Source organism: Bradysia coprophila, chromosome II (genome assembly GCF_014529535.1).
Source record: "Bradysia coprophila strain Holo2 chromosome II, BU_Bcop_v1, whole genome shotgun sequence".
Taxonomy (NCBI): Eukaryota; Metazoa; Arthropoda; class Insecta; order Diptera; family Sciaridae; genus Bradysia; species Bradysia coprophila.
The window spans coordinates 1597426-1621166 of record NC_050735.1 but is presented as its reverse complement, the minus strand read 5'-3'; the positions used below and the strand labels follow the sequence as shown (position 1 = coordinate 1621166).

The window sequence follows — 23741 nt, the reverse complement described above, 5'->3', positions numbered from 1 at the left end:
TACTGCGACAAAACAGCGAGCGCGAGACGGTTGCGAATTAGTGATTCTTTGCGTTAAGGGTTAATTTGTTACTTTTAGATATTGGCTTTACTTCATGCAAAAGCGACTAAAGTCTAAACAATACCTTTTTCAATTGACCATTATCGTTCAAATTTCTGCTGTTCTCCAAAGGGAAAAAACGTTACGTTATCGCGTATTTGTTTCTTTAAATATCGGCAAATTGAAACTGCAATTCACTTGGTTATTAGCACGAGATATCTGCTTTAAATACTAGGCTACAAACAAAAATACAAAAAAATCACTTAGAAACCTAGTACAACAATGTCTTTTATCTTTCCCAGAACTTGCTCGATAACGCGAAAACATAAGTTCTCATAAAGATAAACGGGGTTCTATTAGTGCTGTAAGTGATTTTATGTATTTAAACGTAATTGATCAATATACAGTTTCAATTTGTCATTGCCAACGACGGTAACCGAACTTTCTTAAGCTCATTAAGTCTTAGTTTGTAAGACCATTTGTGTATATTAACGGAGCTTTCGCGTAATACTTCCGTTCACTCGTGACAAGATTTTTATACAATTTTTCTTTCGGCCAATTTCAATTGTTCGATATTGGTGGCTGCACTTGGTATCAGAGGTATAAATACTTAAACTCGACAATATCGGAAAACTTACTTGAATAACTCTGGTTCGATCCAGTAATGGACACTCCAGTCATATAAATAAAGTTTAACTGTGAAAAATTCGAGTGACTGTGATTTTATACTGCAAAATAAATCTCTGATTTTCGGGCTGTATTCGTCAGGTGAAAACCAAATGAAAATTTCATCGGGGAAAATTGTACGCAGACGGAACCAAATTCAGGATGATTTTGTGTTTCCATCAAGGTTAGTTAGTTTTACTTGATTCTAAGTGAGTTTTTGCTACTTGGAAATTGTATCACGCGAACCTGTGGGAGTACCGAAACATAAGGTTTCATAATTCACAAAAATAGTGAAGTGAAAAGTCCTTTAGCAAGGAGGATATTCCATCGAAAGTTCAAAGACTGTCTTACTGTCTGTCTACACGTCTATCGTGAAAAGTTGTAAATTTTATTTCGAATTATCTCAATAAGTGTCTCAATTTCGTTATCTGTTGCTTGAATTAAAGGAACGAAGTGGCGCTCGGTAAGACTAGTCAGAGTGTAGAAAACGAGCTTGGAGGCGTGTCGTTGTGGTAGGTAGGTTAGTAGATAGGATTTTTTTTGCTGTATTCCGTAAATATTGGTTGTAAGTCTCGTCAACGCATTAGTGAGTTCAGAATCTATCTAGTAACAGTAACGATTTTCAGTTGAGCTTGAGTTACTTCATTAATTCAATGAGCACTGACAAAAAAGATCTTAAAATCTCACCTGTGGCACAGGTAATTTGTCTTCAGGTAAGTTTAATTCATATGGAAAATAAAGTTATCTGCAGCAGGTAACTCGTTTTTTGTGTGATTTTCTCAACATTACCTGGAGACAGATTACCTGCCACAGGTAAGATTTCAAAATCTTTATTGTCAATGAGTGCTAAGAAAACGTTTTATTATCAAAGTGATACCACAGTCGCCGACTATTGCTATTGTGGTATAATGAAGTACTCAAACATTTGCAAGGTCTTAATCTTTGATACATAACCATTCAACGGAGTAACATTAAGAATCTTAAAGGAGTGAAATCTTGACCCGATGTTGCTGAGAAGCCTTAGATGCATAAAATGATTATGAATTGCGTTCTAGTTTTACGAAAGAAAGAAATTTAATATCCTTTCTACTTTGCAGTGAAGTGACGGAAGGAGCACTGAAAGTATGGCGCAGTTTACCAGATATGATTAGAGGAGATCCAAGCCTAGCGATAATTAGACAGGAACATGAAAAGTTGCATGGTGAGTTCTGGTTGTAGTTAATTTTATTGTTTATGGTCGTTTGAATAGTTCAAAGACAGACTCACTGATTGAGGTGATTGATTGTGTTAAGTATGAAAAAAGCTTCAGGTGACGGGCATCAATTTATTATTAAAGAAGAACTTACCAATTAATGTTGATCCTTCACTAAAAACCAATATAATAAAATGCCCATTTGGATTGCTGGTTCAAAAAACTTTCCAGTAACTAAATTTTCTCGCTCAGTCAATAAACGGTTTTATGACAAACATTAATCGATGATTAACGATGATGATTAATAAATGTTTAACTGCACGTGAAGTACCAGCAAGAAATCATTAATCAGAAAGATTAACTACTTGAAAATTGATGTCTTGGATGTTTGTCATTATCTCCGTTTTATGGAATTGTTATAAAAATCGTTCAGCGATAATTTTAGTATGAAAGTTTGTTGTTTTGAAGAAACAAAAAATATTTATCAATGAAACACTGAGACAATACGTTGTAACAAAATAATTTAATTGTAACGCGGAACTTCAGTCCATTGTTCTAGCGATATAGCCAATTATCATAATTTTATAATTGATTTTTCGAATGGCTACTCTCTTATCTGTTATTGGACTTATGCCGCACTGTTGATAGCAAACAGAAATGAAATACGAATACAAAACTTAGCACTGTCGATACACAAATTCTTCACAATTCAGGCCTACCCACGTGGCGAATATGTTTTTGTTATATTCCGTTCAATAGTTTCTTTTCTTATGGGAGTACAACTGCGTCACGAATTCTGCTACCGCTCATCATTTTTCCAGAAATCTGCCTTAGTTACGTAATTCTTACATTCGATATTTTAACGTTACGCTTTAGCAACGGACCATCAGAGTATTCATATGAATAGCTCACTTTCCATTTCATTTTTTGTAGAGGGACTTTGGGGTGGTCAAGCAGATACAGATACGCGGGTAACACACTTCAGTTGACGATAAAATGGCAGATTTCATACAAAAATTTACCTCGTCTCCGTGATGATGTGTTGAATGTTTTTGTATGTAAACTCATCAAAACTGGTGTGTTCCCGCATATCTAGTAAAATTGCGATCTGCATGACCTAAAAAAGGCTATTTCTATTTAGTTGGAGTTCCATTCTATATGAGTCGGCTTACACGAGCACGTATTAATGTATGTATTTGCACAACTATACTCTACGAAACGATGCCAACTTTCTTTGATTAGATCCGACTTCAAGAAGTATCTTACAAGATATCGGAACTAAGAAATGTTTAATTGAAATAAGTGGCACTTGAACAGAGACAGCAGTAGTCAATCATCCGAAAGTATCATTTGAATTGAATTCAATATATTTGCTTGTTCGTTAGAAGTTTTAAGTTAAACGGCGCTAATGGCTGATGTAACGGAAAAAATCACTACAAGAAGTTATGCAACTAAAAAAATTATCATGTGAAATTACGCAAGGTTCAGAAAGAACAGGTTAAGCACTTTCGAGTTGACCACGAAGGCGGTGTGATCAAAACTTTCCTGTAGCGCCAACTAGGTTTAAAAATTTCAACTTAACAAAAAAAAATATCGAAATGTCTTAACCTGTTCTTTCAGAACCTTGTAATTACGAGATGTGATAGTAGAGGAATAATTTTCGTAATTTGATTTTTAAAGGACCAATCGCAGAGGACGTGGATCCATTACCATACGAAAGTGAAAATGAACATAAAACAAGCAATGGAAATGGCGAACTGACAAATATCTGCATAATAAACGTTGATGGGGGAATAAAAACGACGGAAAAAGATTCGTAAGTGGAAATTGTTAAAAAAAAACTTTTGTATTACTACCAACGCACCAGTATTTACCTATCTGGATTTCGGATACCAGAATCGGACAGCGGTCACATTCGATGTACACTTATAAAAACAAGTCCATTCAACTAAGATGCTTTTCATGTCATTGTCGAGTGCAGTGCAAATGATGGTACGTTGTTACGATTGACTGTGCTTGGCTTACACAGATTTGCGTCAAAAGTAGAATGTCCTTGATATGTTTTTTAACTGATGTCTACTTACTTCTCACAAATTAAATCTGAAAAATATGCATTGCGAACTTTGCTTAGTCATTGTCAGGATGTCGGGTGTGGACGGGACTAAGATTAGATACAGTTCAAAACATAGCTAACGCCGACCCGTACGAAACACCTATTCGTATCAATAGTATATTACTTCCGAGGTTCCAAGTTGTGTATTTGATAAGTGGGGTGTTACAGCCCGACCCGAAGGGGATGGTTGTATTCCCCACTTGTCAAATAACAACTTGGAACCTCGTAAGTACAATGCTTTACGTGATTAGGCAATGTAAATGAAAATGAAACATGCCGTAACACGTAAAAGCCTTTACTGTGAAACTCTTCATTTCTTTTACTTCATTCTCTACTGAAAAGCTATTCGCCCTTTAAAATCACTTACATTATCCACTCTTTGCCTTGTTAGCATATACAAAAAATAGATTGCCGGAGGCAATATAGACAGCCCCGTACGTAGTCAACTTTCATAAATTCCTATTTAAACAACTATATACCGCTATATTTACCTATATTTTCCTATAAATAAACATTTCACAGATGAATATGCTATTATATAGCTCTATATGCCTGTATATAGCTCAATACAGTACAATGGGCCCAAACGGAGGCCCCCGTGCGTGCTCTACGCTAGTAGAGCGGCTTACTTTAATAATAAAAAAAATATAGCTCAATATAGGTGAATATAGATATATATAGATGTCCATATATGGAATGCCTGAAACACCTCACACACATAACAAATTATTTCCATGCTAACAGAAACTCTCTAAGTACAATTTTCCCCAATATATATCACTTTTATTAAAATCCAATATGGCCACCGGCAGCCATTTTGTTAGAAGACCGGAAATTTTACCGACGCTTTACATTCGTTAATACCTTTCAAACAAAAAAAAATTCATGAAATTCGCTCAAAATTTACTCGAGATATTGACAAAATACTCCACGTTACCTTTTATTTGACGTATCACTTACAAGTGTAACGTTTAAATGTCCGGAGATATCTTCGAAAAACCTTATAGCACTTATTGGGCCACAGCTCGGGAGGGGTCGATCCAAAATCACTCATCTTCGAACTTAGCCTGTCTTTTGACATTATCAAACGGGAAAAAAAAGAATTTTCAAAATCGGATACGTTTTACTCAAGTTCCGTCTGCACGATAACTTGACAGACGGACAGACGGACAGACGGACAGACGGACATCTTTTTTTTCACTGATTTGGCATCTCTAGACAACCACACTAGGTTTCCCCTTACTCAGGGAGTCCAATTCGACGTGTTACAAACGTATGCGTAAACCTATAAGACCCCAGTACTTCGTACGGGTCTAAAAATGATTTTTTATAAATTCTGCTTCAGATATCTTCATTAAACTTTCTAGACTTAAGATGAAGCTTAGAGTGAAATTTAAAAATTTGTAAGATTAAGCAGTGGAAATTCACAATTCACACCATAGGTCGGCTAAAAGTTTATTTATTTGCAAATAGCAGTTGGACAAAATACCGCTGACGTCATACAATAAGTGTTAAAAACTAAGGCTTGATTTCTGCTTACAAAAAACCCCTCCGTTTTGTCTCCATTTAGCTAAATCACTCATCTTTTCTATTGTTTAAAGAGTAAACAAAGAGAAGACAAAGAGACCCTTTTTTCGTAAGCGTTAAAGTGACCTGCTATGCGGTATATTTTGAAATTGAAGGCGGCCTTACGACGTGAATGACTTTTTTTTAAATTATTGCATTTATTTTATCATTCCTTGAATATCACACTGTGTGGAATACAATTATTATAAACAAATTTCATAATAATTCATCGTCATAAATAAAACGAATAGAAAATTTGTACATACATTAAGAGCAAAACAAACAAATAAAACTGTCTGACTGATTCTTATGTTCGTTATTCTACGAAAAGAGCAGTCGGTTTTTGTAAGAAGAAAGTCTTCGATTTCGTTTATTTCCATTTGAATTACCTTAACTGTATAAAAATCATCACCTGTATTCCCTACAGATGTCATTTAACACATAATGGACATCACACCGAACCAACAGCTGAAAAACACGAACGTACAAAGGTACAACAAATTGTTCTTTTCGAATTTCCATTTCTTGACTATTCATAACATTAGCTAATGACATGGTTTCATCGCATCAAAATTGGAGTTTTGGTTGCAGTATGGATCTTTTTCACATTTGTACTGATGACCTACGGCGATAAAGAAGTAGAACCTCGGCAGATATCGGTTTCACCAAACGAAAATCGAAGTAAGTTTGCACCATTTCTACAGTAGCTTGATGGGATAATTTATAAATATCAAACGCGATGTATTACAGCGCACTTAATTCACGAATCACTTCGCGGTCAACGAATTGGTATTACCCTTCGAGGAGCATTCGTCGAAAGAGATCTACCGAATATCACTAACTTTCTGTACGTCCACTTCGAGCTTCTTAATGGGCATGATCATGATGGTCAGGCTGAGATTATCACATCAATGAGTCACATTCCAGTCGTCAATGTAGACGAGATCGGACATACCGAAGAAATTGATGTGAAAGTTAATTTTGACATTGGAGATGAAGCTTTCGCTAAGCTTCAAAATGAAGGAGGTGTGCTGCGTGTTAATATGCATACAAACATTGACACTGGACTGCCGTTTATTTTCACGTTCGATCCATCACCAATGAACGAAAATATTGGCGTAATCAGTGCGGCCATTGTCCTGTTGAGTTTGTACGTTCTGATTATATGGGAAATCGTTCATCGAACGTTCGCTGCAATCACAGCGAGCACACTGGCCTTAGGCGTATTATCGCTAATGCACCAAAAGCCCGACATGGAAGAGATCATCAGTTGGATAGACATTGAAACTTTACTGCTGCTGTTTGGAATGATGCTCTTGGTGGCTATATTGTCAGAGACTGGTGTTTTCGACTATTTGGCTGTTTATGCTTATAAGGTAGAACGATGGAATTGATATCAAAGCTTTTTGTTAAACTTGAGGCTATCTTTCCGATTTAGATTACAGGTGGAAAGGTTTGGCCATTAATTACCTGTCTAGCCTTATTCACTGCTGTTTTATCAGCGTTTTTGGACAACGTTACCACCATACTTCTGATGACTCCTGTTACGATCAGATTGTGTGAAGTAATGGGCCTGAACCCAGTGCCCATACTGATGACAATGGTTATTTATTCAAATGTTGGGGGAACTCTTACACCAGGTAACGATTGGTTTCTTTAATAAAATGGAACGACGTCCACTTACTGTTTACAAATTTCAGTCGGAGATCCACCAAATGTTATTATCTCATCGAACGCAGATGTCGTCGCTTCCGTAAGTATTTTCTTCGTATGCAATCAACTTAAATGATCAAATTTACGTATTTCGGACAGGGCATCAATTTTCTCAATTTCACCGGGCACATGGCTTGTGGAATCATTTTTGTGATTATACAAACGTACTTTCAAATTCGATTCACATTCCGAAACATGGACAGTCTCCGTTTCACCGAACCCAGAGGCATCCAAGAATTACGTCAAGAACTAGCTGTTTGGCAACGAGCTGCGGCTAACCTGTCTTCATATACAAGAGATGAAGATTTGGTCAAAGAGACTCTATCGAAAAAAGCCGCATTTTTGGAGCGTACGTTGAAGAAACGATTAGCCACTGGAAAATTGCCGGCCGACACCTACAAAACAACACTCAAGGACTTACAGGAAAAAGTATTTTCTCTTGAATTCAGTGCACAAATGTTCGAAAATTAATTTCAAATCCAATCGTCAGTTCCCAATTCGCAACAAGATTTTACTCATCAAGTGTGGCGTTGTGCTAACCTTCACCATCCTATTCTTTTTCCTGCATGCAGCACCGGAAATTCAAAAATTGTCCATTGGTTGGGTGGCACTATTAGGTGCAATTTTACTGCTGGCACTGGCTGATCGTGAAGATCTTGAGGCTGTAATCCATCACGTTGAATGGACCACTTTGCTGTTTTTCGCCGCTCTGTTTGTTCTCATGGAAGCGCTATCTGAGCTTGGATTAATCGCCTGGATTGGACAGCAAACGGAGAATGTTATTTTGGCCGTTTCGGAAGAAGCCCGTTTGGCTGTTGCAATTCTGATCATTTTATGGGTAAGTTGGTGGCATCCAAATGACGTCCCAATACAGTTCAGTAAAATTGGGTTTGCATAGGTGTCAGCAGTAGCGTCAGCGTTCGTCGACAACATACCGTTAACGACCATGATGATAAAGATTGTCATATCACTGTCCGAAAATGAAGAATTGGGATTGCCGATGCAACCACTTGTTTGGGCGTTGGCATTCGGTGCTTGCTTAGGAGGTAAAATGGAATGGCTGATTGAAAATTAAGAGCCAATTTTAAGAATTATTTTTTAGGCAATGGGACGTTGATCGGGGCTTCTGCCAATGTTGTGTGTGCGGGTGTAGCTCAGCAGCACGGCTATAAATTTACTTTTATGGATTTCTTCAAGTAAGTAATAATCTATGATGAAAGCAGGGTTGACTAGATACTACAAAATCACAGCAGAATCGTTTCAAAAATATTTTTGTTTTTGACTTTGCTCCTGGACAAGACTTTCGCGAGTCAAAACAAAATATTTGGAGGAACGCGATCAACTATTGGTTACCTTAATTCAAATGAAACTAAATTATATTCATTTCTTGTAGGGTCGGCTTTCCGCTCATGATTGGGAATGTAATTGTAGCAACAGCCTATTTAATGGTCGCTCATGTACTGTTCGCATGGCATTAGAAAATGTTTGTTAAAGCATCGAACGCCAGTTTTTTTTTTACTCACTCACTTTGGTTGGAGCTTACGTACAACTCAAACTAACACCACTAGTTGACATAGAGTTAGCGAATTGATACATAAGTTTACACTGTTGGTACCCTCAAAGCTTAATTTATATTTCGTTGTAAGTAGATCAATAAGGATAGAATAATCAAAATAAATATAAAAAAAAATTTCTCTTCATCGACTTTGTGTGTACCTTATGACGAATTTGGTTTATTTTGAACGGTCGCATGGTAAGCTTTCAAGAAATGAAAAAAAGATATTGGAACACTTCATGGACGTCCGGTACAACAAAAAAAAAACATAGCTAACGCCGACCCGTACGAAACACCTATTCGTATCAAAAGCCTTTAATGTGAAACTCTTCATTTCTCTTACTTCATTTTCTTCTCTGCTGAAAAACTATTCTTCCTTTTAAATCACTTACATTATCCACTCTTTGCCTTGTTATCATATACAATTAAATTGCCGGAGGCAATATAGACAGCCCCGTACGAAGTCAAATTTCATAAATTCCTATTTAAACAGCTATATACCGCTATATTTACCTATATTTCACTGTAAATAAACATTTCACAGAGGAATATGCTATTATATAGCTCTATATGCCTGTATATAACTCAATATAGCTGTATATAGGTATATATAGATGTCCATATATGGAATCCCTGAAACCCCTCACACTTAACACATTATTTCCATGTTAACAGAAACTCTCTAAGCATCATTTTTCCCAAGATATTTCACTTTTAATAAAATCCAATATGGCCGCCGGCAGCCATTTTGTTAGGAGACCGGAAATAGTACCGACGCTTTACATTCGTTAATACCTTTCAAACAAAAAAAAATTCATGAAATTCGGTCAAAATTTACTCGAGATATTGTCAAAATACACCACGTTCACTGTACTTCCGAGTAGCCAGATAAGAGCTCACTCCAAGAGACCTAGCTCACGCTCCGGAGAACATAATTTCATAAAAATTTGATTGGTACGGTCAATACCTATCTAATAAAGCTAAAACAGACGAAATATGTTCAAATGTGGCCGACCTACAAGCAAAAACTGCTTGCCGCCCTGTGCCTGTTCCACACCAAGGGGTCTAACTCACGAGTCGGTCATCCGATTTCCATAAACTTTTTTTTTGTCGATCGGTATTGTAAATACCTTTTATTTGACGTATCACTTACAAGTTTAACGTTTAAATGTCCGGAGATATCTTCGAAAAACCGTAAAGCACTTATTGGGCCACAGCTCGGGAGGGGTCGATCCAAAATCACTCATCTTCGAACTTAGCCTGTCTTTTGACATTACCAAACGGGAAAAAAAAGAATTTTCAAAATCGGATGCGTTTTACTCAAGTTATCGTGCAGACAGACAGACGGACAGACGGACAGACGGACATTTTTTTTCGCGGATTTGGCATCTCTAGACAACCACAATAGGTTTCCCCTTACTGAGGGAGTCCAATTCGACGTGTTACAAACGTATGCGTAAACCTATAAGACCCCAGTACTTCGTACGGGTCTAAAAACGGTGTTGAGAGTAATCAGTTTTATTTCAAAAGTATCAAACAAATCTGAAATAATGAAACTTGTGCATCTTAAAGCCTTAATTTTTTGGGTGTCGCTTGGTCCGTCGGAAAAGGCCATCTTATTTAAATGACTCTTAAGCCGCCTTTTAGTAGTCACAGTGTTTAATTAGAAACGAAACTAACGGCTTCAGAATATCAACGCTTTCGTGATAACTGAGAAAAGTTATGCACTCATCGTCACAAAAAGAAATTCCCAAATAAACAATTTTTGGTTCATGCATATCTATCCTCATCTATAGGTCCATAAAAAACACCCAATAGGCATAGGTGTCGTAGTTTCGAAGAGGAAAAACAAACCCTGATGAAATTTTCGTGAAACCTGCTGTACTTCTTGATGCACACAGTGACTAACAATCTGAAACCAGCCAATTTAAGAAATTTTACCTTTTTCGATAATTTTGACATTTCCTAGTGTTTAAAACGTCAAAGCACATTAAAGCACACTGCTGTCATTTTCACCACGACTGCATCACTAACTCCGCTAGCGCTACATTTATGATCAGCTCATTTTGACAGCATCCATTTATCTGCATTGGTTTCACTACTTAAGCTGCGAGCGCACTTACGCCGTTTAGCACTCCGTTTACGAGTGAACAATGGAAGCTCCTCCCACTTTCCATTGTTAAAACGTAAACGGAGAGCTAAACGGTGTAAGTGCGCTCGCAGCTTTAGGTTGCCTCTTCTCTCTTCAGCTAGCTGTACACTAAGTCTTACATTAAGTCGACTAAGTCTTCAATGTTGCCAGTGTATGAATTTTAGCTTTTTTTTTTCTCTGTGTTCTGACTGACTCAGCAGAATGCATTCAGGTATTCCAATCGCTCTGGCTAAGAGTGCAACGATTCGATCTACACAGGATCTTCATTTGATAACAATGAGTCATCGTTTTCAATGAGTTCGTTTTTGATTATGGTTTGTTCCATTATGTTTCCTGATTTTCCATCAGAAGATTGCACCTGTTCATGTGAATCATTCGAAAACTAGTTCAACCGAATGATTTACTGCTGTCTTGTGTAAGAGGCTAGCGGAAACGACTGAAGATAGTCCACTCTGACTTTTGGACCACCGCTAGTTCTCGAGATCGAAACAGCCTTCTTTTTCTAAATCCATTCACTTAACATGAACCCTGGGCAAGGGAAAAGCGTTGGCTTTGTTTGTTAACTTATTTTCTGTTTTAGCGTTTCATTTATAGGCATTTCAGCTAGGGGTATTTTCAGTGATTCCAAACGTCCTTTATAAGGACGCAACGTTTGAACTATACTGGACCGTCTATCAACAATAAATTTTCTGCAATTTTGTTTCCTCGACGTTTCTCCCAGAATGAGGCTGCGAAGGTCTTTCAGTTTTTCAGTGAATGAGAAAGTTTTGGAGGTCGGGCTTTGTTTTAATAAACGCTAAGACGGATTTGTTGTTTTAATTCAGTTAAATCCAATGTGGGCTGCCAAAATTGGCGTTTTCTGATTATTATATTTATTCCAGCATCTTTTGTTGTCCGACCGTTATTTCACTACGTAGGTTGCCTCTTCTCTCTTCAGCTAGCTGTACATTGTGTGATGTTGAAGACAGCGTCCGTTGCACTTTATCGATACAACGTTAAAACAGCCACTAGGAGTGTCTATAGCACTCTCTGTCAACGAGGCACAATACATACTTTTTTTTTGCAGAGAAATGATAAGTTGGTATGCCTATGGCGCCACAGGCGTACCAACTTATCATTTCTCTGCTTTTTTGATATAAATCGCCCATAAGAGAATTGAGTTTAGAAACTAAGGGTAAAATCTAATACAATTTAGTACTTTTCTTCATAAAAAAACTGCTGTCACTGAATTATTTTTTCATGAACAAACTTCACTGCTGTGACATTCCATCGAAATGAATCAATGTGAAGTTGTTACACAAAAAAATAGTCCAGTAAGATTGAAGTACTATAAAAAAAATGTGGCGCCTCTTCTGGCCAACCGACTAAGCGAATAGATTTTCTCTAGTTTCATTTTTAAATTTTCTTAAACCTGCAGTTCGAAACTACAAAACAGATAATGTGTCCGTTTCCAAATTTCCATGTGTGTAAATAATAATCATACACAGCCCAACTTATTCAGAGCATACGAAATTGATCGTCTAAGACAGATACTCAAAGAAATTCTGAGAAACTTTAACTTTGTTAGGCGAAATCGCCAATTATTAATAAAATGTATGTAAATATAAATCTTTAAAATGAAAGTGGCTTCTTACAATTATAGTTCCAAAATCGCGGAAAATTTTAACTTCAAAGTGGAGATTTGTCAAATTAGGACAAGCCTCCATTATTTACCTTACATTCAAATGTTTTCTGTCCACTTTCTGAAACTCAATTTATGTACTAGAATCGACAGCAGCGCCCATACGGTACCCTACCGTGATAAACAATATTATGATGTGTGCCGTACGTCGTTTCCCAAATTGTGCGTAGACATTTCAACAATGGCGGTTGGTTAAATTTTTTCTGTCAATGAAAAAAGTTTTTTGCTATTTATTTTGCACAGTTTCCCTTTAATCGAGCTATGTTTAAATTGTTGTTTTGGTTCGTTGAATGTGTGTTTTGATGTGTTCAAGTGAATTTCTTATCTTACGATTAACCGGTGATAAGGTATTTTAACAATTTTCCATCACCATTTCTTCCATTCAAATGTCTTTTGTGTGTGTAAAATTGAGGAAATGTTACATTTTCCACTTGCTGGTTGAATTGACGTGAAAGCGATTTTCATTGCCAATGTGCCGTGGAAACGAATTCGAAGCCAACAATTAGTGGAAAATTATTGGACACAATTTTGTCGATATCCAGTTTTGCAGTGTTGTGACAGTTAATGGGTGTAATTCGTTGTTCCATTGATTCATTGAAATTGAAATTATTATTTTTTTTTAAAGAAAACCCTTTCTTTATGAATGACTAATCGAATGACTTTTGGCCCTTTTCGCTTACAAAGTGAGAAGTATAATTTGTTTGAAACAAAGTGCAGTTTCGTTCATGTCAAACGGACAGGTGTAATGAGAATAATAATTTTACAGTCGCACACAGTGAAAACTTTACTTTCTTGTACATATTGCAAGAAAGGAAATGTGCAATTTTTCACACTTTCATTACACGTAAAATCGAGCGTCTGAGAGGCTGCTCGTGTCGTCAAGATAGTTTTTTGTAATTCAGTGCTAAAATAAAAAGAATTTCAATGATTTGGGTAACGCGATTCCGTAAAAAATTTCCATTCGTCATCTAATCATTGTGTTTGACGAATTTCAGGAAAATCCCTAATTGAAAGCTTATAATGAGTGAAAATTCCGACTAATTTGCGCTGCATACCTATGTTAAAGATGTTTGTCAATGTTATTAAAACCAGTCCCCAACAACATGGGACCAAAGTTTCGGAATGACCGAGTACCAGTACTATAAGTTTTCTTGTTTTCACGAACAAATTTTCACCCTCAGTGACAAGTCAGGGTCCTCACAATCATCTCTGCAATAATTTTTACTGAATGATTAATGATTTGCGATTTCTTTAACTCTGACAATTTAGAAACATTGCAATGTACTTTGTACCAGGTTCTTTACACACTCAACAAATCTTTTTACATCTCTCATTAAAACTTAAAACCTGAGAACACTCTCCGGTTTCATGACAACTTGTGACTTCACCACAAAGACCTCAAATTTCCTTGGTTATGTCAGAGCAACAACGATTTGTTGAACAAGCCATTGAACCGGTTTGATGTTGATATTTTAAATTGTTTTAACAAATGACTGTGGTCAGTGTCAGACGAACCCCATTCAAATACGAGGGAAGTACTGGTATCGGTTTTGTGGTTAAATATATCAAACATATCCGATTGACAAAGAAGACATAATTAAAAAAACCTCTGGATATCTTACCTTTCCCGCTGTATGATCGTTCATTAGCAGATAAGACACATTCTATGTTTGTACTGTCTTCGACGACTGAAACGTGAAACGCTAATTTTCTTTTGAATTTAATAGCTTCCCCGAAAATTACACCATCAAAATGCAGCTATTGTATACTGTTGTACAGTTCGATAAACATTTGCGGTTTTTCTTTCATATTTTTTTACATAACAACTCCTTGGTGGTATAGGTTTTACTAAATGTTACATATATTTTCCGACGATAAACCGTGCGATAAACTAATGACGCATACAACACAGATTTTTGTAGGCGTAAACTTTGTTATTATTGCCAAAAAATATGTTCGATTGAATTCAGTTGGTTTTTTTTTTCGCCGACTTTTCGTAATTTGACACTGAAGAAACTTAAGTAACGGGGCCAGATTCCGTGTAACAGTCTGTAGTTAAATAAACTGTGTGGAATTCTCAATGTCTGGCAGATGCCTTGAATACTTGACTTGAAATTTTTTCAGCAATTTTTTATGGGCATCGAACTATGCAAAGCAAAACATTTTAATTGCCTGCCCCATGCGAAAATTGACTATTACACGGCTGGTTACCCCATGCGAAAATGATCTATTACACTAGGACACTTAGGGTTTATTTCACATTGACAGTTCTGGTAAAATTTGCCTTATTTTCATTTTAACTTTTTGTTCAAGACATCGATCAAAAAAGAATTGTTACGCAAGCAATCTGGTTACATCAAACGTTTAGAAGAATCTGTAACACATAGAATTGTCGTCCATCTTTTGTGCTCACTCGTGTGTTTTTGAGCAACAAGCTTCGTAATATTTAATTTCGACAAGTGTAGTTGTATGTCTCGCCTTCGGCTCGGATATACAGACTCTACACTTGTCGAAATTAACTGTTACGAAGCTTGTTGCTCAAAAACAGACGACTCGTGAGTTCGCTCGTATCACAAAATTGTGTCCTTGTGTAATGAATTACTTTCGCAGCATCCAACATAATCTACTATTAATTTGCAAGAATGTATGGAATTGTGACAACGGTGTTTGTTATATGAATGATGGTGAATATGCTATAAGGTCTAGGTCAATTGAAAATGAATCATTTGTATAAAACTTGGCACAATAAAGATGAAAACAAAAGTAGTTGCAGATGGAATAAAGCTGCCTCTGATTTAATTGATTTTCAATTATTATTTTTTTACGTAAACAGCGCTACTGTAAGATTACTGTAATAGTTCTTTCGTCCATTGCTTTGGATAATTGTGAGTTTCATAGAAAGTGATTAAGGAAAAACATTCACACAAACGAAAACCAAGATTTAAGAGCAATTACGTACTACATAGGACATATTAGTGGAATTGGGTAGCAATTATCGATGAAGGAAGTTCTACTGCTTATGTGAAGTTTACCAATCTTTGGTGAGGCCGCCGTCAAGGAAAGTCAACAAAAATAGACGAGATGGCTCAGTGGGTAATGATCCACTAATTACACATCGAGTTTCTCTACCTATCTTCTGTCTATCAAGTTTTCTTGATTTACTCGATTTTGCGTTAATTTTTCTGTAAATCTAGAAAATTCTAGAAAATCATCCATGTCTCGATGTACCAAAATTGTGACGATTTTCTTAAATTTCTAAGATCTCGAATTTCTCGAAAATATTTCTCGTTGGCAGTAATTTATATCGCATTGGTAACTCGTAAAGTTCTCCCAAGCTTCATAATTTAAGTAGTTGTAATGTGTCTGGTGGGTGCAAGGCTGTATACACTAAATGTCTCCTATGACGCAACCCATACACGATGAATTTGTGTGCATGCATAACGCATACATTTAGGCAAGATTTCAACTGAGCGCCCAACTTTCCTCGGAGAGTATTTGCGTTCTTCGAGGTTCGTCGTATGAAAGTCACGTTGCGTGGGACCGCTGGTTCAGACTGAACTTAATATTAAATAAGCAAAATTTACCTCACGTTTTTAGAGTAAACGTTTTTCCGTTAATAACAGTGCCGTTAATTAGATTCCCTATTGGTGCCACACAGCTGTTTCTATTCACATTGGCCTCAACAGTGCTTCTTTTATACAATCCCGCTCCCGCACCCGCAAGCAATTATCAAAATCTGTAGTAAAAGCGAGCTTCCGAACAACAACTTAATTATAATAAATTGCGTTCTTGATGAATCGATAGATAATTTCGAAGTGGAAGTGATTCAGTGTACAACGGAAAAGTTTGTCATCTCCTCAATTTATGTAAAATTATTATCTTTTAGCGTTGAGTTTTCAAACAAGATAATTACACACAGACGTCGTAGTTTATAAGACTAGAATGAGTCACAGTGAACTAATCGAAAAACAAAATTATTTTCATTTCAGTTACCCAAAACGACCTAAGCTAAAACTCTAACACCACATAGACTCCAATTAAAAGTATTAAACAAACCACTGAACAAAGAACGAACTTGGTGTGACAATTCGAAAATGTCGAGTGACGAAGATCTTCCACCAGCGCCTCCAGTGCGTCTAACCAGCAATCGCGGCTGTGGTGATCGTTCCGACAGTGCTTCGTCCGTTGATATGCGTCCGCTTCCAAAAGGTAGACTAACAGCTCAATGCTTTCTACAACGCGCGCATAACACGATTTCGTTTTCAGAACCCGATGATGCTGATCGTAAGAAGAAAACGCTCAAAAGTAAAATCAAAGGTTCGAAACCATCACACGGTGACTCCAATAAGCCAAACATTTCGTATCCGACGAATTTCGAGCACACGGTCCATGTGGGTTTCGATGCTGTGACAGGAGAATTTACTGTAAGTTTTGATTTGATTCTTTGCAGGCACTTTTTTCTAAACAATTTTTTGCCAAAGTGTTTTGTGAATTTTTTATTTGGTTTTGTGTTTTCGGTTTTCTTTTTGTTTTGGAATGGTTTCGAATTAAAACTGAAATTGGCTTTTTTACCATTTTTAATTTAAACGAACACACAGTACGATACGCCCCGTATGACATGACGTGTACTTATTATACGACCCATAAAATCGCAATATCAAATTTTCCGCATTTCAAAATTCACAGTGTAAAAATCGGACGCGAAATTCACACGAAAATTCTATTTCCATAAACGAACATTCCCAACTTCTTGCTTTTTTGATCACGACCTTTTGTTAACTGGGTGTCATCTTTTATTTTTCAAGCTGCCTTTAAAAGTAAGTATTCGCTTGATATGGATATAATTTGCTGTCTTATAGGTTACCCAATAGCAAAAAATAATTCTATTCGTCTCGCCAGTATTTTATGTTTCAAAATTATGTTTTTTCGCATGACGTTATACTGTTTTGTTTGGTAGTGACTAGTGCATTTGCTCTTCCGTCTCTGTGTCATAAATCCTTTTATTAGATTCGAGAGCCTAAATTCATACGAGTCGTTCATAAGGTGACGTTTTCTATATGGTTTTATACTACCTAGAACAAATGAATACATAAATGCAGAAAGGAAACATGTCTATTTAGCGAATTATAAGAAAAAATAAATTTCATTGAATTTTTGTCATTCAGCTATTAGGTGACAACGGTTTTTCTTCTGGAGTATCAAACATCAACAGCTTCTATTGACACCGTCAAATTATTGGAAACGAAGTTTTAAATTAACGAAAATTCATTTTTCTTATAATTCGCTAATTACACTTCCCGTTTCTGCATTTCGGTAAACAAATGTTTCTTCCAACATTCCTTTCAGCAAGGTCTATTTTTGGAAAAACGTTGCGCATATATTCTTGAATCGTCCTACATTTTTCTCGATTTTCCTTAATTTTCCAAAATTGTGGAAAATTTGGGTCCCTGTTTTTCGGTTAGGCCATGTTAACAACATCATTTTTATTATACGGTACTCGTCAACGTAACCCCACTTCAGTTTTCATTAAGTTGTCATAAACTTAGATCAGTTGACGTTATCTGCAGGGTTTGTCGTATCTGATGGGATCGTGCCTGACGTTTAAAAGGGCATGAAAAAATGTATTATCGAGAAGAAAATATTTCGACAAGTACCCCAAGGCAAGTTATAATAAACTGGTATTTTGTCTTTGGTCCTCTCGCTCGTATCGTAACATTTTTAAAACATTTTGACAAATACCCCAAGGAAAGTTATGATAAACTAGTCTTCGGTTTTCTCGCTCTGATCATACAGCTTCAAACAGAACCCTTTTGTAGGACTGACATGCATCTAGACTTTCAGCCTATAATCATGCAACTACATAAATCGTTCCGAGCCAAATCATTGCCTAATATAGATCAGTGTCAAACAGCGGTTTTTCTTTCTCAAATAGGGTGAAATAAGTCAATTTCACAAAGCTAACTTCAAACAATGACAACTTCCTATATATTTTTTAACATTGTGAAAATGACAGATTATACGACATCTCAAACGACATTGGCAATGATCTGTTCGACAGAATTAGGCCATACCAACGCCCGAATCATTTTCCAAAGAAAATAGTTTCACAAATCCCAATCCCATTGTTTGTTTGTTTGATTGGTAAATAATTTGAAATGCCGCCAGCTGACGTTACCAGATGGTCCACAAATATACACTGTAAAACAATCACAACTCAAGCTATCTCTATGTGACAGTACCTTGTCTTCGGATTCACAAAGAGTGTGTGGCCATTAGGCTAATTCAGCTGGAGTAAAAAACAACGTTCCCCAAATATTAAACGACTGTATTTGATCCGAACGGAAAATCTCAGCTGTTTTTGCAAGAGTCTGAATCCTCTCCTTCTCTACGTTTCGTTTTCTCTGAATTTGAATTCTTTTTTTTTTGAATGTATGTCCCAGTTCTGGTTGACGATATTTTCTGTAGAACTTCCTGCTCTTTTACCAAACAAATGGTAAATCGTCCAAGTTTCCTAACGATCTGTTGTTTTAGCATCCCCATCTTCGTCATCTTTTCATTGAATTTTTTATCGAGAAATTTCGGACCTTCTATGTCTAACCCGCACACTGCTGTGAACATACCATCTTGTTTACATCTTTTTACTAAACAAATTACCAAATCTATTTTAGGGAATGCCAGAGGCATGGGCGCGGCTACTGATGAACTCGAATATCAGCAAACAAGAACAAAAGAAAAATCCTCAAGCCGTCCTCGATGTACTTAATTGGTTCGATAACAGTAGCAAGCAACGGCCTAATTCAAAATACATGACCAATGCAACGGCAACGCATTCAGGTAAGAATTTATTTGTTTTTTTCTAATCCATGCCCATTACGGACAATTAATTGTTTCGTTACCGTTCGGCAGCAACTTCAATTGGTTCGTCGTTGAGCCGGTTAAGCATAAGTAGTCCAAGTAGCACGCCCACAGATTCCGATTCACATCCGGAAGTGTTGAATCAATCGCATACTCATAGTCTGATAGCATCAGCTCACAATTCGGTTATACACGATGAAGAAATTGCGCCACCGATTGCTAGTCGACCTGAACGAACCAAATCAGTTGTAAGTAACAGTTGCGGCACCTTCGTCCGTTTATATGATTTGTGTGATGACTAATCAATCTTTTCCACGTTTCTTCATTAAGTATACCAAACCAGTTGAAGAACAACCACCTGTCATACCACCCCATCTAAGTCCCACAATTAAAAGTCCAACATTGGACAAAAACAAAAACAATGCAAGCAATATGAACAATGTGAACAATTCAAATCATTCGATGTCAATAATAAATCAAACAACAGCGACCACAACAACAACAAATACAAACACAACAACAGTGAACACAACGCCTACGCATGAGCCCAGAGTGGCAGTCAAAAAGAAGAAAATGTCCGACGAAGAAATACTGGAGAAGCTGCGCACCATTGTTAGCGTCGGCGATCCGAATCGCAAATATACGAAAATGGAAAAAATCGGCCAAGGTGCGTCCGGCACTGTGTATACGGCAATTGAAAGTTCCACCGGTATGGAGGTGGCCATCAAACAAATGAATCTAAGTCAACAGCCGAAAAAGGAGCTTATTATCAACGAAATTCTGGTGATGCGAGAGAACAAACATCCGAATGTTGTGAATTATCTAGATAGTTACTTGGTGTCCGAAGAATTGTGGGTGGTAATGGAATATCTGCCTGGCGGTTCGCTGACGGACGTTGTAACGGAAACGTGCATGGACGAAGGGCAAATTGCGGCCGTGTGTCGCGAAGTTCTGCAGGCGCTGGAGTTCTTACATAGTAACCAGGTTATACACAGGGACATCAAAAGTGACAATATTTTGCTAGGATTAGATGGAAGTGTTAAGTTGACTGACTTTGGATTTTGTGCACAAATATCACCGGAACAATCGAAGCGAACAACAATGGTTGGCACACCGTATTGGATGGCGCCGGAAGTAGTGACTCGGAAGCAATATGGCCCGAAGGTGAGTGGACTTCAATGTCAATCGACGCCTAAGTAATACCATCTGTCTGTCAATCGTACGATCAATCCTTATACCAGGGACAATTTTTGGGGAGAATTTAAGAAAATTGAGAAAACCTTTTCACGAAAATAGTCCCTGGATCATACCCACCAATTCTTCGTCAACAAAATGTTCGTGCTGTAAGCAATGTTCTGTTGTTATAAATTCAATTTCGTGTTACAGGTCGACATCTGGTCGCTCGGTATCATGGCTATTGAGATGATCGAAGGTGAGCCGCCATATCTGAACGAGAATCCGCTGCGTGCTTTGTATCTGATAGCGACTAATGGAAAGCCGGAAATAAAGGAAATGGAAAAACTGAGTCCATTGTTTCAAGACTTCTTAGATCAATGTCTGGAGGTGGACGTTGACCAGCGATTCGGAGCCTATGATCTCTTAAAGGTAAACGTTAAATTCGGCGACATTTTCGCTTGTCTTCATCGCAATCAATTTCTATGTTCAGCATCCTTTCCTGAAATTGGCCCGACCATTAGCTAGTCTGACACCACTAATCATGGCAGCGAAAGAAGCCGCCAAAGGCCATTGAAACCAATTAGCAAAGGCATGACGAAAAGAAAGAAAGAAAGAAAAAATTATTATTTTTTCGTACAGCAATATTATTCATCAAACTGTGAACGGCCGACGAATGAGTTCGTTCATCATAAATTCTAACATTTCATTCAACACATCAGTTCGGTGCTTTGCAAAATGCCCAGGACCCAGGACAAAACATTCGAAAATGGTATTCCAATGCAACTAACGATCAGAGGAAATCCATAAACCTAAAGCCGATACATAACTCATTGACTCAGATCTATTTAAGAATATTAGAGCAGGAAGGTAAATTATGAAAATATTTAAATTGGTAAGTACAGCTCGGTCTTGTCGCATGGTAGAATATGCTGCACAGATCCAAAGCGGACACGTACAGTACAGATGATATAATAATAATAATAATAATAATAAATGGATGGATAGTCCTCTTGATATGTAGGATGCTTATTTTTTAATGAAAATAAAATTTAAAAAAAAATCGAAGAAAAAGAGTAAAACCAGAAACAATTGTAACAAACAAAAACCATTTAGACACGAGATATATTATCGTAAAAATATTTAAGCAAAATCTAGAAAACAAAAATTAAAAAATTATATTTAGAATGGGCCGGTGTGTATGCAGAAGAATGGATATAAATATAATAAAAACCAGTTGAAACAATAAAAAAACAAAAACAAAAAACCGCGTCGATCAAATGAACTTAACTTAAAAAAGCATATTAGTGACAGTGAATGATAAAATGAAACAATTGAAACGAATCGATGACGTAGAGAACGATGACAAAAGTGTAAATCCAGTTATTTCATTCGGAAAATCATAATTATTATTGTTTCGAACGTTTTTTGTCGATATTATTAAGTTACGTAAAACTTACAGCCACACACATATTTATACATAAATAATTCAAAAATACATTTGATGTTTTGTAGAGAGAGAGAATGTATAGGTAGACAGATCGATCGATCGATATAAATGCTTATCGACGTTTTATAAACGTCGAAAGTGGACGAACACAGACACATACACATACAAAACAAAAAGAAAATTCGTTTTCTTAGTGTCGTTATACTAAATGACAATGTTAACGAAGAAAAATTAGTTGACGCGAATAGTTATTCTCATGATTTGTTTGGAAAATGATAGAAAAAAGTGGATCGAATGTTGATATATTATTACGAGCACTGTTTCGATCAGATAGGTGCCTACACGTATATAGGTTGGATCGACTTTAACAACCCGAAAATCCTCCAACCCCATAGTCACCGATCACATATTTGTAGCTTGCCCAATCTGCATCATAACTTTTTGGGTTCAGTTAATTTTTGAGTACACCGCGCAGCCGTTTGAACTAATTTTGGGGGTATCGTAGCCTTGTAAGGATGTTACTGCTCCGAAAACCCATCTGAACTTAATGAAACAGGTGTACTTTCTTTCACATAACCAATTGTATTTAGTGGTAATGGAGACAGATTTCGGCTCAGTTAAACCTAATGCTCAAAACAAACGAGGTACTGAAAACGTGTTTTGGTCGTAGTTTTCATTGACAGATGCAGCAATCGCGATTTTGAATAGAAAAAGTTCTAACTTCATTTGACAGTTTCGAAAATTTCGTCATGAAAAATAGGACCAAAACACGTTTTCAATGCCTCGTTTGTTTTGAGCATAAACGGTCTGGAGGACAATACAGTTTTAGTGACAATATTGTGGACCTATTAAATCTAACTAGTTCTGAGGACAATACAGTCTTAATGGAAAGAGATTTCGGCTTAGATAGTCCTAATTGGCCTAGAGGGTAATGTCAAAATGACAGTAGATACAAAATTGATGTTTTGAAAATTCGAACTTGCAATTTATTCTTCTTCGATTTATTTTGATTCATACATTTTTGACATTACCCTCAAGGCCGGTTAAAATTTAATTGGTGGAGAAGACCAAAGACCAGTTAATTATAAGCTCGCAAGTCAAGTTTAAATAACTAGTATTTCCTTTTCTCTCATCTATTGAGCGTTTAATGCGAGCGAAAACCGGTTGAATTTAATTGGTCTCGGAACAGCTGTCAAAAATTCATGAAATTGCAAAATGAGTTAGAAAGTCGTTCTCTGCTTACCAACAAAATAAATTTGTTTACGATCTCTCTCATTTCGACGGTTACATGTCTTGTCACGGTCAGGACCAGTTATACAAAAATCATAACACTGAACAATTACAATAAAATTGTTCATTTTTTTTAGAGCAAATCACACATCACGTCTGCTCGAGAAATTCTAGTATAAGGAAAAATCTTATTCAAGAATTGAATTGAAGGTCTTCATTGTGAGCTGGCGGATTGCATTTTCGGAATAAAGTAGTCTGAAGTAACCAGAGACAATTTCTCTGTCATAAATAGTTAAAAATTAAAACCTTTCCGTTTGCAGCAGCACCCTCACAAATTCATGCGGAATCCGAAAATT

General features: G+C 36.7%; 2 protein-coding genes across 3 annotated transcripts; both read left to right on the top strand.

Annotated features, from left to right (window-relative positions):
* Positions 1-670: 670 nt before the first annotated feature.
* On the top strand, positions 671-8958 carry LOC119067739 (P protein-like). Of its 2 annotated transcripts, XM_037170903.1 has the most exons (14): positions 671-889; positions 1152-1217; positions 1803-1906; positions 3578-3713; positions 6004-6067; positions 6122-6257; positions 6327-6952; positions 7015-7216; positions 7277-7329; positions 7389-7718; positions 7780-8127; positions 8188-8335; positions 8392-8485; positions 8683-8958. In XM_037170903.1, exons 1-14 carry the CDS (start codon positions 819-821, stop codon positions 8765-8767), a joined length of 2463 nt encoding a protein of 820 aa, XP_037026798.1. In that variant the 5' UTR covers positions 671-818; the 3' UTR covers positions 8768-8958. The 2 variants fall into 2 exon arrangements, with proteins under 2 accessions (XP_037026798.1, XP_037026871.1); XM_037170976.1 differs by lacking the exon at positions 1152-1217.
* A 3881-nt stretch (positions 8959-12839) lies between these two features.
* Positions 12840-22316, top strand: LOC119069452 (serine/threonine-protein kinase PAK 1). Its single transcript, XM_037173544.1, has 8 exons — positions 12840-13024; positions 16667-16886; positions 16944-17101; positions 19346-19511; positions 19584-19780; positions 19863-20696; positions 20919-21137; positions 21199-22316. The coding sequence occupies exons 2-8, from the start codon at positions 16772-16774 to the stop codon at positions 21280-21282; spliced, it is 1773 nt and encodes a 590-aa protein (XP_037029439.1). The 5' UTR covers positions 12840-13024; positions 16667-16771; the 3' UTR covers positions 21283-22316.
* The last annotated feature ends 1425 nt before the right edge of the window (positions 22317-23741 follow it).